The sequence below is a fragment of the Globicephala melas genome, chromosome 7 (genome assembly GCF_963455315.2).
Source record: "Globicephala melas chromosome 7, mGloMel1.2, whole genome shotgun sequence".
Taxonomy (NCBI): domain Eukaryota; kingdom Metazoa; phylum Chordata; class Mammalia; order Artiodactyla; family Delphinidae; genus Globicephala; species Globicephala melas.
The window spans coordinates 38,045,957-38,062,693 of record NC_083320.1 but is presented as its reverse complement, the minus strand read 5'-3'; the positions used below and the strand labels follow the sequence as shown (position 1 = coordinate 38,062,693).

General features: G+C 41.4%; 1 protein-coding gene across 11 annotated transcripts in view; it reads right to left on the bottom strand.

Annotated features, from left to right (window-relative positions):
• The window catches only part of ANKRD44 (ankyrin repeat domain 44), a 317,233-nt gene that overhangs the window by 19,938 nt on the left and 280,558 nt on the right, over positions 1-16,737 (bottom strand). For all 11 annotated transcript variants that reach the window (XM_060302105.2, XM_070045932.1, XM_070045936.1 and 8 more), the window contains 5 exons: positions 16,408-16,479; positions 7,927-8,128; positions 3,926-4,013; positions 2,533-2,650; positions 1,022-1,238 (listed from right to left, as the gene is read on the bottom strand). In XM_060302105.2, the coding sequence (XP_060158088.1) occupies positions 1,022-1,238; positions 2,533-2,650; positions 3,926-4,013; positions 7,927-8,128; positions 16,408-16,479 (697 nt within the window). The remainder of the gene's footprint in view (positions 1-1,021; positions 1,239-2,532; positions 2,651-3,925; positions 4,014-7,926; positions 8,129-16,407; positions 16,480-16,737) is intronic.

The window sequence follows — 16,737 nt, the reverse complement described above, 5'->3', positions numbered from 1 at the left end:
ATACAAGCCCTCATCAATAATTTTACTTCTGGAAACTTATCTGACAGAATATAAGGTCCATAATATGAACACACACACTGCAGCACTGTTTGTAACAGGAATAAAACCTGAAAACAATTTGAGTGTTCATCAACAGGGATCTGGCTGAATAAATATTAAATTCTGGTTTACACACTCAGACTCATGCATGTCTATACCTATTTATCTATCTGATACAAAATACACAACTATTAAAAAGATCAATGTATACTGATACACATTGACTTGTAAGGATATCTGCAATAGAATGTTAAGTACACAACAACAAGAAAAGTTACAGAATGATATTTGTTACATGATTCTAGTTTTAAAAAAATAGATGCACATACATCTGTATTTATTTACATCCTCAAGGGAAAATTATGAAAGATAAACACCAAATTACATTAGAAGGTAAGTTTGGGAATGGAGACAATTTTACCTTAGATGCCTCAGTATTTTTGAAATGTAACAATTAGCATGCATTTACTCTTCTACTCAAATAAGCGAAACACAAATTTTTAAATCTCCTAAGTAGCAAGTGTAACTAAATAAATGGGGACTGTGAGACATAAAAAGGAAATACTGAAAGATAAATCATGCATCTACCAGCTGTCAATTGTGACAGATTATTACATCATATTGTTTTGGTTGTTTTTAGCTGTATTATTTTAATTCCTTGTAGGATCCCTGGTTGTCTCATATAGAGAAGAAACCCTGATTAAAACTGGTTACTTCAGTTCATCAGAAGTTCTGATTAGGAGTTACAGGTTACTGATCAACAAAAAGAGTAAAGTGAATTTTCACTCCATTATGGCATCATGGTAGCCACGGAGGGAAAAATATCAAAAAAATAAAAAGGTATCTTTTTTGAGGTATCTGAATGCAGAAAGATTGGAAACCCTGGTTTATAGCTTGACGCTTTCTTCCCACCTCCTCTGAGATCACAGTGGTGTTGGGGCAGGAAGTCTGATGGAATTCAGCCCAATGACAGTTAACTCACCATTGTAACAAGCCCAGTGCAGCGGCGTGTAGCCCTGGTTATCTTTGAAAGAACAGTCCTCCTCGGAAAGTGCTATCTGCAGCAGCTCACTCAGCCACGTGGCGTGGCCACGAGCAGCCGCATAGTGCAAGGGGGTCCTCCCTCTGGAGTCTTTACACAGAATCGACACTTCTTGTTCCAGCAGCATTTGCACACATTCCTCATGTCCCGTCATAATCTGATGCATCGCAATGAAAAACACAACACAAATCTGAGAAGACTCAGGAAGCGAAGCAGGTGGCTAAGGGAGGCTGGGCTCAGAGTGAGTGGACATACGCTGGGGTCTTAAGGGAAACAGACTCTATGCTACTTGGGAGGAGAGAGGCAGGACAACCTAGCAGGGTTCATAACAGAAAGGTCTGTGTGAACACCAGCATTTTAGAAACGTCTCTTGACTCTCCCAACATAACCATGAAAGGGAATCGTGATAGAGTGGAAAGCATCAGCTTTAAAATCAGGAAGATGTCAGTTAAATTCTGGCTCCCTCTTATAAAACTTGGACAAGTCAATTTGTCTCTCTATGCCTCACTTTACCCACCCGTAAATGGGGAGAGTAATAAGGACCTCACAGCCTGTTTTGAGGACTCGTGAGATATGTAAAGGCTCTCAGCCTGCTGTGTGGCCCGCAGGAAGTACCCAAGAAATAAGATCCATGGTTATGGCGTTAACCGCTCATAGTTCCTCTTCTTTTCATTGATCGTGGTGGTCAGCACCAGCTTCAAATAGCAATTTTCTGATTTCTACTTTTGTTTCATTGGGATTATCTGACATGCTTTAAAAAACAGTTCAGCAGGTGTGTATGAAGAATTACCCACAGGATACATATTTCAGCAGGATACATATTTCAGGTGGGGAATGGGCCTACACTGTATAAAGAACAATTAAAAACAGCATGGCTACTCAAAACTAGGTAACCGTTGGAATAAATGATGACACCTGTACACAGTGGAGGATGAAAAATGATAGGGCAGGAAAACATTTAGTGATATGGTAAAAGGTACTTGCTATACTAAGAGAAAAAATGCAGGTTCCAAATAGCATCTTCAGTATTCTCTCTTTTTAAAATTTAAAACAGATCTATATTTAGAAAAAAAGATTGGTGATATATACACCAAAAAGTGGTTACCTCTAGGAGGTGGGATTACTAGAGATTATGATTTTCTTATTTGTGCTTTAAAAAAATTTTTGCAAATCTCCTATGATGTGCATGCAATCAGAAAGAACCAATTCTACCAACAGTAGGTGTTCATGTATCTATTATCACAATCAAATGCGATAACTCAAGAGCAGGACCTAAGAGTACCTGCCATTATTTTACCTTTGCAAAAGATCTTGTAATTTCTTTTTGGCTGACTGAGGTTAATTGGTTATCTCAGGAAACAATTTTCTTACTAAAAATTCATATGGGCAGGGGGAGAAGAAACAAGCTCACTATGAAATTGCTTGACTGAAGCTGAGGAAAACACACATACCCCTCTGTGTAAAGCTGTGCAGCCCATGATGTCCACAGCATCCACATTTGCTTCCTTTTCAAGTAACAACGAAACAGCATCAATGTGTCCATATGCTACTGCAAGCATCAGTGGGGTTCTAGGAAAACAGGGAAATTAGGCTTTTAAAAAGATTAAAAAAATACTCACCACTTCCAGTGGGAGGATCTCCCTCTCTCCATCTCTCTGTCTCTCTCTTTCTCAGTCTCTCTCCCCTCTTGACAATTGCTTGATATTTTCTGAGGGTCCCCAACTTGCTATCTGTCACTTGGAACAAGCTATCTGCCTCTGGTCTCTAATGGCCACATGGAATGGCGGCAGTGGACTGATCAATACGGGTGGGGCACAGGAAGATTCCACCTCAAAATGTTCATTTGAATTCCATCATTTTCAGAACTATGTAGCACTGACCAAATATCAATTGAGTAAGGAGTGTGTATATGTAAGAGATGCTCTTGCTTCTATCAGGGCAGCTCTACTTTCATGGTTTTCTACGTCGGACTTTGGCTCAAGATTTTATTTGAACAAAGCTTCATTGCCTTAAAGAAAAGTCAGACAAGCCCAGAGACGAAAGATCCAAGTGCTGGGATCCAGAAGGTGAGGTTCCAGCTTTGGCTTTCAACATGAACTCATATATCTGGGGTGAGTCACTAGTGCTTTATTGCTCTGTGTTTCCTACTTGTAAGAGAAGACTGGGTGGGAGAACGGGCTAACAGATGGAAAATACTTGGGAAAAACAAACTCAGGAAGGATAAAAATATGAAGGATTTTTACAGTGGAGATAACTTCTTGAGGTCTGTCCTATTACATTATTAATTTAAAAAATGAGACTGTAGGGCTCCCCTGGTGGCGCAGTGGTTGAGCGTCCGCCTGCCAATGCAGGGGACACGGGTTCGTGCCCCGGTCCAGGAAGATCCCACATGCCGTGGAGCGGCTGGGCCCGTGAGCCATGGCCGCTGAGCCTGCGCATCCGGAGCCTGTGCTCCGCAACGGGAGAGGCCACAACAGTGAGAGGCCCGCGTATCGCAAAAAAAAAAAAAAAAAAAAAAAAAAAAAGAGACTGTAGCAGCTTCAGAAGAGGGTAAAAATGGATAGAAAAGAACAAAGGAGGGAATATTTTAAAAAGGCCAGAGCACATGGCTACAGACATAAAAAGTTGGCTGTTTTTCATCGAGATATACACACACACACATTTTTCTTGGATATACACTCCAGTGCAAAGCCACTGCATTATTCTAGGACCCTCATCCATGAATTTCACCCCAATATATACCCCCAACCTAGAATTCAGCAGTCAGCCCTCCTAGCTATTTAATAAATTAACCAGTCACCTGCAGTGATTTGAAATGTCAACCCCAAGCATATGAACACTTACTGTCCTTTGGCATCTTTCACGTCAACCACTTCTGGGTTGTCTGCAATTTCTAGTAATAGCCGCAAACACAGTGTGTGACCATTAATTACTGAAAAAGAAAATAATGGACATTCTTTTAACAGACCACACATATCCCTCCAAAGTGAACTTTACTGGGACTTCAAATGGGGGGTTTTCAATTGTTGCTAACAGACATCTCCAGGTTTCCAGGTCGTGCCAGCTGCTGGGCAAAGCACACAATGTGTATGTTACCAACCCATCTTCCCCTTTCTTCCTATAGGGCACTTTGGTCCTCAACTAACATTTTTCCCTGGTTGCTGCATACAGGCTTTTTTCCCTAAACAGGACAGTCTTATCTCCTCCTGTGGGACTGATCACCTCTCTCCACTTTCCAGTTATCCTTTCTGTTCCTCTAAGAGAGCCTCTCAATTCTGTATAATCATCCTGTGTCTAGCCTGCCTCCAGCCCTTTGTAAAAAGAAGGCAGAAGGGAAGAGGAGTGGGGAGGGGAGCAGAGGAGGGGAAGAAGGGAGACGGGAACAGATCTCACCTCTTTTCCCCATCATTTTACATTCTGAGGTAGACGTTGAAGCAGTTATTCTGCCCCAACTGATTAGTGATGACTTAAAGCAAAACGTCAAGCCAGCAAGGTGTACACGAGCCATTGGCTCACTGCTCATTGATTGGCACCCCCAGGAGACTCACAGATGGACCCCCAGTAGCTGGAGGACTCCTCCATGTGAGTTCCTCAAATCAAAGCCTTCATTTCTCTGCCTTCTCCCGGCGGCCTCCCACCCCACCCCACCCCCCATCGCCTCTGTCCCCCGCTTCCTTCCCTGCCAAGCTCTGACTGGGGTGTGGCAGGCCCTCACCCTGCCCCTCCATCACCCAGCTGCCCAGGTAGTGACTGGCAAGGGGCAGGAAGTGTGGCCCCAACCTTGGGTTGGCCTTGACCGGCCAGGGCAGAACCCACACAGGGCAGGGCGAGCACAAGGCAAGATGCTTCTTTTAGGAGCTGCAGTGCCCCAGGGCCCGGAAGCAAACCTCCCTCCGGGACGACAATCCTTGAGGTGAGGTACTTTCCTCCAGCTCGCTAAATGGAACCCACAGCCTTACAAAAGGCATGGCTTTCCATTCAGGGAGTAGGATAGGAACAAATGTGTTTAAAATTCCAAACGTGACCTTCTCTCCTCTCTGAACAATGAGAACACCATAAAATACATTGCATTAACCTCGTTATGGATGTGGAGAGAGAAGGGAATAGATGCAGCTATGTTAGGTTGATAGAGGCTCTTCTAAGAGCTGCGTTTTACAGCCCTTTTTATTGCATGCCAGTTACGAGAGAAGGCTAATTTAACAAGGACACATATTTCAGGGACAATGCGTATTAGAATTAGCTCACATTCCTCGACACCACTCAAATTAACTACAGGAATAATACCCGCATTTTGTAGACATTTCATTCAGCGAACGCTCAGCAACATCCCATTTATGTACCTCAGGAGGAAATTTTGTGGAAATATTGTTGCTGCTGTTGTGTTGCTTTTTGTTTTAAAAATTACATTAAATCTGTTACCAATGGTGAAATATGCAAGGGGGTTAATGTACGCTCAAAAGTAAATAATTAGCAGAGGACTGATAGCTAAATACTACAGGTGGTGGTATTTTATAATGCTCGTGAAATGGAGGTACAGCATATTTTGATTGATTCCTCTTTCTAGAGCAATTTGATATTCTTTAAATACTCATAATCATAATGGTTCCAAGGATTTTGATTTCTGCCTAAACAGAAAAAGGGGGGGAAAGTCATCTAAGTTCATATCACTCATCCAGGATGCTGGAGAGCAAACCAATTTCTTCAGTAGTGTGTCTTTTTTTTTGTGGGGGGGGCAGTGAGGGGGTGGGAGGTGAGGCCGTGTACAGTAGCTTTTTGAACTTAGCTAATAGCCCTCAGTAAATATAATTCCCCCTTATCGTGAAAGCGTAGCTACCCTAGGATTCTCGTTGGCTTCCCACAAACTATGTTTTCCCGCAATTGCCTTCCAACAAAAAGATGCTACCATCTCCTTTAGCTGTGCACTGCCAAGTCCAGCTTTGTTTCAGACTAGCTCAGCCTCTCCCTGACTATGAGTGACAGCCATTTCTCATGCTGCTCAAAGACCACAACTGTCATTACAACTATCTGTGCCAAACCCTCTAAAATCCATCCTGGTTCCTCTTCCTCACAGTACTCCCAGGATTTGAAACAAACAAAAATATTGGCATCTCAAATGAGCTGGAAAAGATTCTGGAAAAGCAGATTCTCAAAGCACAGGCTAAAGCTTCTGCACAGCAGACATTTTGTGGAGAACAGAGTCAAATGACAGCCTGCATCTTTTTAATGAATGACACGAGGGAAACCCAAAAGGAGTGAGTCCTCTTGACCACTAGGGGGCTCCATTGGACCGCAACCAATATCACAGTGGCAAATGAGTGACTGATTATTCTTCATTGTTTACCTGTCCACAAGGGTGATTTTCCACAATCAAAACAGGCCCTTTGTAATTGTCAGGAAGTACATGGTAACTAAAGCACAATGCTTTCCTTAATAATAGGCAACTACTCTTTAAAAAGGAGAACTACATGTAAACTTTAATACCAAGAAAGCCTAGAATGCCAAACTTTATAATAATACTTATAAATACCAAAAATACCAAAAAGACTAAATGTGATGATGGGAAATAAGAATTTATAACTTAACCATACCAAACATTGCTAAAGTTTTTTCCAGGAACAATCATTTCCAGATAATTAGGCAACACCGTGTTTTTCAATCTCCATATTGTTTTTCTTCAGTGGTTTGGATATTCAGGGATGTGGATGGCAATACTTCCACAAAATCTAACATTCCAAGGACATTTTCCCAAGTACAAGAATCATAAAGTCTTTCGAAAACTGCTTTCACTCCTTTTCTTCCTCAATACATCCATTATTTCATGGTTATTTCTCTTTATAAGATGCTATCTGCTTTCCTGATCAAAGGCCATTATCATTGAATTCCTGAGTCCGAAGGAAATTATGCCTTAGCTGAGCTAGAAACTCTTCCTCATTACCTTTCCATCTGTGTATATGTCTAGAAGTGTACGGACACAGTTTTTTTTTTTTTATGTATCTTGAAGAAAAGTCGCAGAAAAGGCAAATTACTTACTTCTTGAAAAATACATGCACTTTTTAACAGTCCCTATTGTTACACCTGATGCATCAAGAATCAGAGCAAAAGTGAAGAAGTACCGTTTAGGCTGCACAATAAGGTCCCGAGTAGATTGCTGTCTGACAGCTCCTTTTATGAAGTAGCTGTGAAATATCATTAATTTTGTGCTTCGAAATGCCGTGTGATTTTACTCTATGTAATTTGTCTGAAGATCATAATACATCTTGCCCTTTTTTCAGAAAGTTTTGTGACTGCCATTGGCCAAAGGTTCAGAACTCTCTTTGGAGTTAAGGGGAAGGCCAGATGCAGCACAGAGCATTTTTAGGGCAGAAGGATGGATACACGCCATCATACATTTGTCCAAATTCACAGAATGTACAACACCGAGAATGGACCCTAATGTAAACCATGGACTTCGGATGATTATGGTGTGTCAATGTAGGTTCATCCATTGTCATAAATGTTCCACTCTGGTGAGGGATGTGGATAATGGGGGAGGCTATGCACATGTGGGAGACAGGGGGTATGTGGAAAATCTCTGTACCTTCTTTTCAATTTTCCTGTGAACCTAAGACTGCTCTAAAGAAAAACTGTCTTTAAAGAAGAAGGCCAGAGGCTCTCTGGCCATAGAATACCAGTTATCACCAAGTGGATAGTAAGCCAAAAGCATTTTGGAAGAGTGTAGGCATGTCTGATGTAGAAAGAAAATAGATATTTTAAGAACTGGGATGAAAGAAAATGCTGCCACCCTTTTACTTGAACTTATAAGTGGGCCACAGAACTAGCGTAACCAGACTCTTGACAAGACCTACCTGAGGCATGAAGTGGGGTTCTCTTGGTTACATTGTCTTTCACAAAGATGGATGCACCCTGATTGATAAGCGCTTCCACACACTCTGTGTGTCCCTTAAAGGCAGCCAGATCCAGAGCAGTGCGGCCTTTCTCATCCCTGATGTCCAGGTCCACCAGCGACTGCAGGAGGACTTCCAAGGCCTGGTGGTGCCCATTGTAGGCCTGCAAGGGAGAAACCAACCGCTCAAATGCTTGCTCACCTTAAATCCCACAACAATCCACGGGAGGGGCTGAGGCTCTCAGATCACACATGGAGACCACTCCAGAGAGCACATCGGAAAGATGCTTGGAGTAATTATGGAAACACAGGCAAAACCAGAGTTAGGTGGAAATAACACACAGACCTCACAGTTACATATGCATTTCTTCATGTTCTTCCTCTTTTGTCAAATAATTTATTCCAAAGGTACTAAATCAATGTATTCTTATATCTATTGATCTAATAATCTAATGCAGACTAATAGCTGAATGAATTAATATATTTTTTCATCTGCTAGTTCAGTCCTAAACCTATTAACACAATCAGAATATTTTTTCAGGAGGCTTTTCTGTTAAACCTCGAGGGAAAAAAACCACTAAAAACACTGTGGACTTTGTAATTCAACAGAGGCATAGTGGTCTTCTGCCACAGTCCAACATTTTAAATTTCAACCTCGTGATCCTAGGTGAGTTTCTTAATTTCACTTAGACTTTGTTTCCTCATCTATAAGTGAGATCAATAAAAGCTGCCTTCCAGAGAAGACGAGAAGAGATAAAATTGCACCGGATTTGCACAGTGTCTTTACATAGTTGATGCTTCCTCTTCTCTCCTTTGTTTCCTCCATTGATTATAACGAAAACATAAAACCAATTACGGAAGTATATTCCATACATCAGTGCCAAGTTCAGACCTATTGTGAAGTCTTATGCTGCATTAAAGTTAGGAGGCTTCATACTAAAACACAAAACTAAAAGTCCGAAAGGTAATTTTTACTAAGTCTATAAGGTTAAAAAAAATGTAAATACACATATAAGGCTAAGGACATTGAAATAAAAGAAAGAAAACAGATAAGGATATGGTGGGGGTGGGGATTTGGTGGAGGGAAGTAAAGAAGGAGACAGAGGAAAAGCCTGTCCCCAGTGTCGTCAGCAGCCAAAGTTTCCTCTTATGGCTCCCGCACTTTCTGTTTTTCTACTGCAGCAATTACTCAAGGCACGATTTATTTGAAAAACGGCTTAGCACAGACAAAAGACTAATTTCCTTAATACACAAAGAACTTATACAAACCATTTTAAAAACTAGGAAAATGTGTAAAGGACATTGAAAAGGCAGCTCACAGAAAAAGAAATATAAAAGGTCAATACACGTACGAAAAAAAACCATGTAAATTTTGAGGGTACTATTTTTCAACTACCAAATGGCAATGATTAAGTTTGGGCATGTCCAGTATTAGATAAGACGTGGTGAAAAAAAGCAATCTATGCTCTGGTGGTGGGAGTATACACTGGTGTGACATTTGTGGAGGGTGATTTGACAAAAATCTATCAAAAATTGTAAAAAAGTTGCAAATAGTACATATAACAATTTTATAAAAAGCAAATATATCCAGATAGACACATATCTGTATCTATGTATATTTCTGTATTCATAGAAAATTTTAGAAGGATACAAAGGAAACTGTTAACAGTGGTTACCTCTAGAAATGGGAGGTAAAGTAGTGAACATGTGGACTCATTTCACCTTATCTTTTAAAAAACCATTTGAATGTTTTTCCCAAGTACATGTCAACCACAACAATAACAAAAACTAAATTAAAAGGACCCACAAGATTTAAGAGTGCTGATAGGAACTGTTTTTAAAACTTTCTCATTATATTATTTTTGTAAATGATTATGATATTATGCTACATATTAAACATATATATGTAGTATAATAACTCATATGCTGATGAATCCCAAATTTATATCCCAGTTCTAACTACTTCTTTTACTTTGCAAGACATATATATTCACCTGTCTATTGAAATTTCCACTTGAATACCTAATATGCATCTCAAGCTTAACATGTCCCGAACTGAGCTCCATCTCAGTAAATGGCAATTTTGTTCTTCTAGTTGCTCAGGCCCAATATTTTGGAGTCCTCTTTTGTCTTCCCTCTTAAGCCCAGGGTTGTAGCCCTACACAAGGGCTCTGGGACATTGGGGCAAGGGGGTGCTAACAAGTAGCTTCCCCACCCCTTCCCACTGCCTTGCCATGCCCTGGTACAGGGATGTGTCTGCTGAGAGGAACGGACACTTCTGCTAACCACACAGAGGTGTCATCAGGTTCTCGGGCATCCGGCAGGAAATATCTATCCATATCCCTGTTGTAATTCACACACAGGTGTTGGGTGACTAGTAGCAGCCCTCAATTGCCACGATCATCTCTACTTCCAAGCCATAATCATCTCTACTCTTTCTTTAAAATATATCCAGAATCTATCCAGTTCTCACTATACCACATCCTCTGTTGCCAGGATTATGGCAAAAGCTTCCCTTTCTGTCCTTACCCTCCTGCAAACGATTACTGGGCAGCCACAGGATGAAATCTTTTGAAACTCAAGTTGGATGTAGCACTCCTTGATGAAAACTCATTGATAATTCCCTCACTGATAATAAAACCCCAAACTTCTCATGACCATTCAGGCCCTTAGGATGTGGCCTCCCTCGACCCTGTCCATCAGCATAGCCCCCCACTCACTCTGTTCCAACCACTCTAGCCTGCCCTCTGCACCCCCTATGACTAAGTAATGCCTGTCCTCCTCTGGGCCATCACATCTGTCCTTTCTGTCTCCCCTGCCTGGAAAGCCCTTCCCCCAAAGAGCCACAAGCTTTTTCAGTAATTCTGCTTCAACTGTCCCCTTATCTGGTGGCTTCTCAGAGCCCATATAAAATAGCCCACTACCCTTCTCCTCAACATACCGGATACTCTACACACCACTTATCCTGCTTTATTTTAGCTTTATAGCTTTATATATCACTTGATATCTGTTACATAGCTATTGATTTGTTTGTTATCTAAGACTGAAGGTACTTTATGTGTACTGCTCACTGCTGTATTCTAGACTCGTGCACGGCACAGACAACAATTATTTGATGAATAAATGAATGAATATAATGACTGCTATTATCATTTATTAGTATTAGTGATAAGAATATATTTTAAAAATAGCAACTATTTGTTGAGGGCACTGTGTTGAGCTCTAATCTTTGCAAACATCCCTTTTATAGATGGAAAAAAACCAAAACAAGCAATGTTAATTAATTCACCCAAGATCACTGAAGCTAGTAAGTGACAAAGTCAGGTTTGAAACCCACAATCTGTGACCAATAGAATCTATGTTTTTAGGCAATGTCTTATAATTTTTCCCAGTAATTCCATTTAATTGACTTTCAAGCAAAATACTTTTGTGCCTATGTGTAATGGCTCAGAGAACTTAATAACAAATATTGAATCAGAAACCTAGGACGGAAAGCCTTTAGTCTATCCTAACTTCTGAAGCAATAGTTAATTTCATTGAGTACTTGCTGTGTGTCAGGCAGGACTAGACACGTAGCACCTTATTTAATTATTACGACAAGCCGTGGTTTGGATGCTATCGTTATCCCCATCTCACCAACAAGGACACAGGAAGGCTGAGATGTTACTCAGCCCTCAGCCTTATGTGGTGGAGCTGGAATTCAAAGGCAGACCAGTCAGATCCCAGAGCCTGAGCTGTGGGCTTCTCATGAGCTCTTACTATGGATAGGATGCAACAAGACTATAAGATATATGCTTAACTTTTTATTACAGGAAGTTTCAAATTTATATAAAGAACAGAGGATAGTGTCACAAATTCCCAAATACCCATCACCTAGTTTCGGCCATCATCAACTCGCCATTGGTGATTTTAAGCGAACTTGGGAGCACCTATCCTCCTATAAAGGGCTGTGGCAACAGGAGCATCTGCATCAGGGTGTAAGTCAGTCTATCTCATTTGACTCTGGGCTTGAGTCTGAGGCTTATTTTTGCATAACACCTCTTCTAATTTTAAATTGTAATGGTAGTGACTGATTCAGCTTATGTAGAAATCCTGACTTTACATCAAAGGGAAATGAGTCCATGTAGATAATAGATTGTTCTAGATGCTATTTGCAAATGCTCGTTCCTTCAGTGGCAGTTACTATGATGACAAAGATAGTAAACGTTTACAATATCTGTCAATTTGACTTAGCCTAGGAAAATAGAATTGGCAACCTATAAACTGCATGCATATCTACAAAGCACCACGGCTCACATATTTAGATTTTAATAAAGAGAAAACCCAGGGCAAAGAGAAACACATTCAGGAAGGAAGGTGATGTAGACAGATCAGCACTGTTCAGGACAGCAGAGCCACATCAAAGGGCACTTAACTTAGGCGCTGACTTAAGAACTTAACTCCTGTGAAAGACCCCTGCAGTTTCTCCTTTAATTCTCACAACAAAAAATAAACCCGTTTGCACGTGTTAAAGTTAAAGAGGCTTAACATTAGAATAAAATGGAGTGAACCCTGCCGAAGGAAAGCTTCAGAATTCCAATCGATATTTTCTTCTATATCAGGCACTTAAAAATTCAAAGACAGGATGATTGAAAGGCCAGATTTATATATAGAATTCCCTTTGTTTCTTCCATTAGTCAAGCCTGCAGCTCTTGAATTTCAGTATCCAAAAGCATTACGATATGGAGTTGAAGACATAAAACTATGTATACTATACTTCCAGGGCAATTTAAGGGAAATCATAAAGGTAATTTTGCTAATACAAGAATTTTCACTTACCTTCACACTTTAGGGCTTAACCCTAGAAACAAACTACCATATAATATGGAATTCTGTTCTGTGGTTAAATGCATGATTCTGTCTTTAGGCAGTTATGTGGTTCTTAGAGTCTATAAGAAAGTATAAAATAAAGCTTTAAACTCTCTGAAAGAGACTCAGGTAGTCAGGAAAGAAGACCTTTCTCATATCAGCAGTGCATGAGGAACACTGTCTTATTTTTCTTTCTATTCCCATCCTAAATCAGGTGTTTAGTGGGTAAGTGGGTCTATTCCCATCCTAAATCAGGTGTTAAGTGGATAAGTCTAAAATATCTCCAGGAAGAAGTAATCACACAAAAGAGCAAATATGCTGGTTTAAAAAGCATGTAGTATTTTGGCTTTCGATAGACAACCCAGTTTAAGCCTTCACTAGAGGTGGCAAACAATTCAAATTTGTTTTACAAAAGACTTTAAAAAATCTCCTTAAGTAACTTAAATACTTCTTAAACATAATTAATTTCTTTGAACTTTTTAGATTGGAACTGAGGGCAGCAAGGAGAAAGAATCTGGGATCTCAACAGAATCCATGAAACAATGGGTCCATCTGGAAATCTCGACAGCTGGAGCCTTTCATTTGCATAGCCGTGTTTCTTGATTTAATTTTTTTCAAGTGGATGAAATGCTTATGAAATTCACTGGGCGGATAACCCTGGAGACTTGACTCATTCAACCAGGAAATAGTAACTCAAGGCCGGTCAGGTTTCTTGGGGTAGTCAAGGTTTGGGGGCATCTGGTTCTCTTTCACTGTAGAATCTTCCACGGAAGAAATAATGTGCCTTGGGTTTTAATCAAGTTAATTGCTACAGGGGGCCCTGGGGAGGGCGATGGGCATACTTGCGGGGTTCTTGGAGCAAATAATAATTTCTTTAAAACGTATTAGCTTTTAGAGGGAAAACATAAAATAGTTTTAGAATTGACCCACTGCTATCACCCTGGTCAAAGTTATCACCATCATCGCTTGCCTGGTTGTCTAGTTTCTGCTTTGTTCCCTGACAATTTAAACTCAATGCAGACGTTAAAGGGATCCTTCTAAGATAAAAGTCGTATCACAACATCTGTCTCCTCAAAACCCTCCAAACGGTTTCCTCTTTTGCTCAGTGAAGAAGTCAAAGTTCCTCCTGGAGTCTGTGGCCCTCCCCCGCCTCCCTGCCCCCTCTACAACACTTGGACCCCTACCACCCTCCCTGCATCACTGTGCTCCAGCCATGGTGGCCTTGCTGTTCTGGGAACATGCCAAGTGTGCTCTCACCCCGGGGACTCTGCACTTCTGCCCAGAGCATTCTTCTGTCCGAGACCAAATGGTTAGCTCGTCGCATCCCCGGTCAAACCTGAGATGCTATGTTGTGGGAAACAGCGCCCAGTCTGCCACCTCGATGCTCTCCGTCTCACTGCTCCCATTTGCAGCAGCACTTCTGACCACCTGCCACGTTGTATATTTACTTGTCTATTGTCTCTCCTAGACTGCACACTCTACAAGGACAGTGGCTGGGTTTTGTTTGTAGCCATGTCTCCAGCTCCCGAAACAGTGTTTGGTACACGCACAGTCAGTATATGTCAAAGGAAAGAATGATAGTGATGTTCCTAATAGCGAGGATGATAGTGCCAGGTGCTGTTCTAACTGCTTTACATGCATTAACCCAGGTCATCCCCCCAGTGGCCCTATGACAGAGGTACTGCTATTCTCCCCGTATCATGAGTGGGAAAACTGAGACACAAGAGGTTAGGTACTTGGCCAAGATCATACAAAAAACAAATAAATTAACAAATTGGAAAGGGTTTGGGGATCCTTAACTGACTCACTCCTTTTAATTTACAGATGGAAAAACCATGTCCAGGCGAGTTGCTAATGAGAAGACTGGTGGCTAGGATCCCCTAGGTGTAGAACTACCAAAGCCCAACTCTCTCCAATGATATTGTACCACCCTGTCTTTACAGGACTGGGAACCCACAACACTTAGCAGAGCACCTGGCACCCAGTAAGCACTCAACAATAATTTTTGAAAGAAAAAAAAAAAAAGAATGAGAGATGATAGAATTGTTTGGAAGCTAGGAAAGTCTCTTCTCATATTACCAGCAGGCTTAGCAATGCAATCAATCCCACCTTCATAGGGCATGAGAATTCTACCTGAGATAGCCTTTCCAATAGGCCTCTCCCAGCTTTGGGGTAACTTCCCCAGGCACAGCAGATGGCTGGGCAAAGATTCTAGGGTCAACCTTTAGAGCAACCTGTACTAAAAGCCAACTGGTATGAAATTTTATACATGTAAATATCCTGCCCTCCATCCACCTTTTCTACTCTAAGCCCATGTCTGGAAGAAAGACGAATGGACATTTTAGCCTGATTTCACTGGACTCAGTGTGTGCGTGTGTCCGTGTGTATAGTCCTGCGTTGGTAGATGTGGCAGAGGGTGGTGAGTGGGATGTTATCCGGTGTGCTGGTGAGTATGTGGGGAGACTGGCAAAGAAGCGAGGGCTCCATGAGTGTGATCGGTTCATCCCAATCCTTGTGGGATGGCCTCATCCCTTCTTACCTTGCCTGACTGCTTAAGTATGCCATCAGTAAAACGCTCCTCTCTGCTCTCCAAAATCTCCATCTCAATTTTTCATCAGAAGGAAACTGAATAAGTGCTTATGTGTGCGTGGTAGAGTGAAATGTCATAACCATTAAACACAGAGACCCAGCATCCTACTCTTCCCAGCATCCAGTCTCTGGGTGCATCCAAACACCTTCTTGATGGCCCTGGACCGAGGCCTCACAGCTCAGCAGAGCCCTGCGTAGGTGAGCTGGCTGTTGCCAGTCTGAGAGGTGCCTAGGGAACAGCTGCTGCTGATCGACGGTTAGCAAGACCTTAACTGAAGTAGAGTGGTAGTGAGCTTCCCAGCTCGGTCACCCTCAGAGAGAGTTTGGGGATCCTCACTCTGAGCTATTGCATTTCTCTTCAATGACTGGGATGTGGAAAGGAAGCTTTACTGGTGGCAGAAAAATTCCTGTTCCCCTCCCTCCCAGATCTCACCCAGTACAACAATCAGCCCCTGATACCTCCTCTGAGACCCCGATTCCAAGCCCAGGCAGAAGCAGCAGAGTTGGAATTATGCATATTTTCATCTTGCTCTCACAAGTCTGTATTTAAATATCTCAAGTTTTTAATTGTGGCATTCGATTATCTGTAAGTTCAGTTCTTGCTGTCTCTACTTAAATCTCTAAAACCAAAATAAAACATTTCCTCAGTTTACTGATTTAGCTCCTAGATAATAATAATTGAGAGACTTAAAACTTATAACAACCATTATTCTTAAGGGCACTGTGATACGGCTTCATGCACGTTGTCTCTTTTCCTGTATCCTCACTTCACAGATGGGGAAATCGAGGCTCAGCCAGGGTAAGCCATGTGTCTGAGGTCACCAGTGAGAAGCTGGGATTGGAATTTGAGACATGCTTTCTCGCCGCAGCCTCAGCCTTCACCCATGTACTGTTTCCATTATGAGTTATTATGCATTGCTATGCTTCCCTTTTAAGAGCAGCCTAGTTTTAGAAACATTTAGGTTCTTTCTGTAACGGGGGAAGCTGCCCACAGCATCTCACTTACAGCTAAGTGGAGCGGACTCTTGGTAGCACCAGCATCTGACTCTTCAAAAACACTGTTGGTTCTTTCCAAAAGCTGTGGAGACACAGAGAAAACAACAGTACGTGAGTGCAATTTGCAGAAGGAATCCTACTTTATGGATACAAACGTTGTCATAAATGAGAAAGGAGGCTTCAGAAACTTAAGAAATCATGCAACTTCTCAGAAACATAAGAAATCTGATATAGCATATCTAAAACAAATATGCTAACTGAATATTTCAACTTCTAGGTCATCTTAGCATTTGTTATTCAAAAGAAAGCTTTCATACTTGAAAAGTTGCTCAGCTTCACC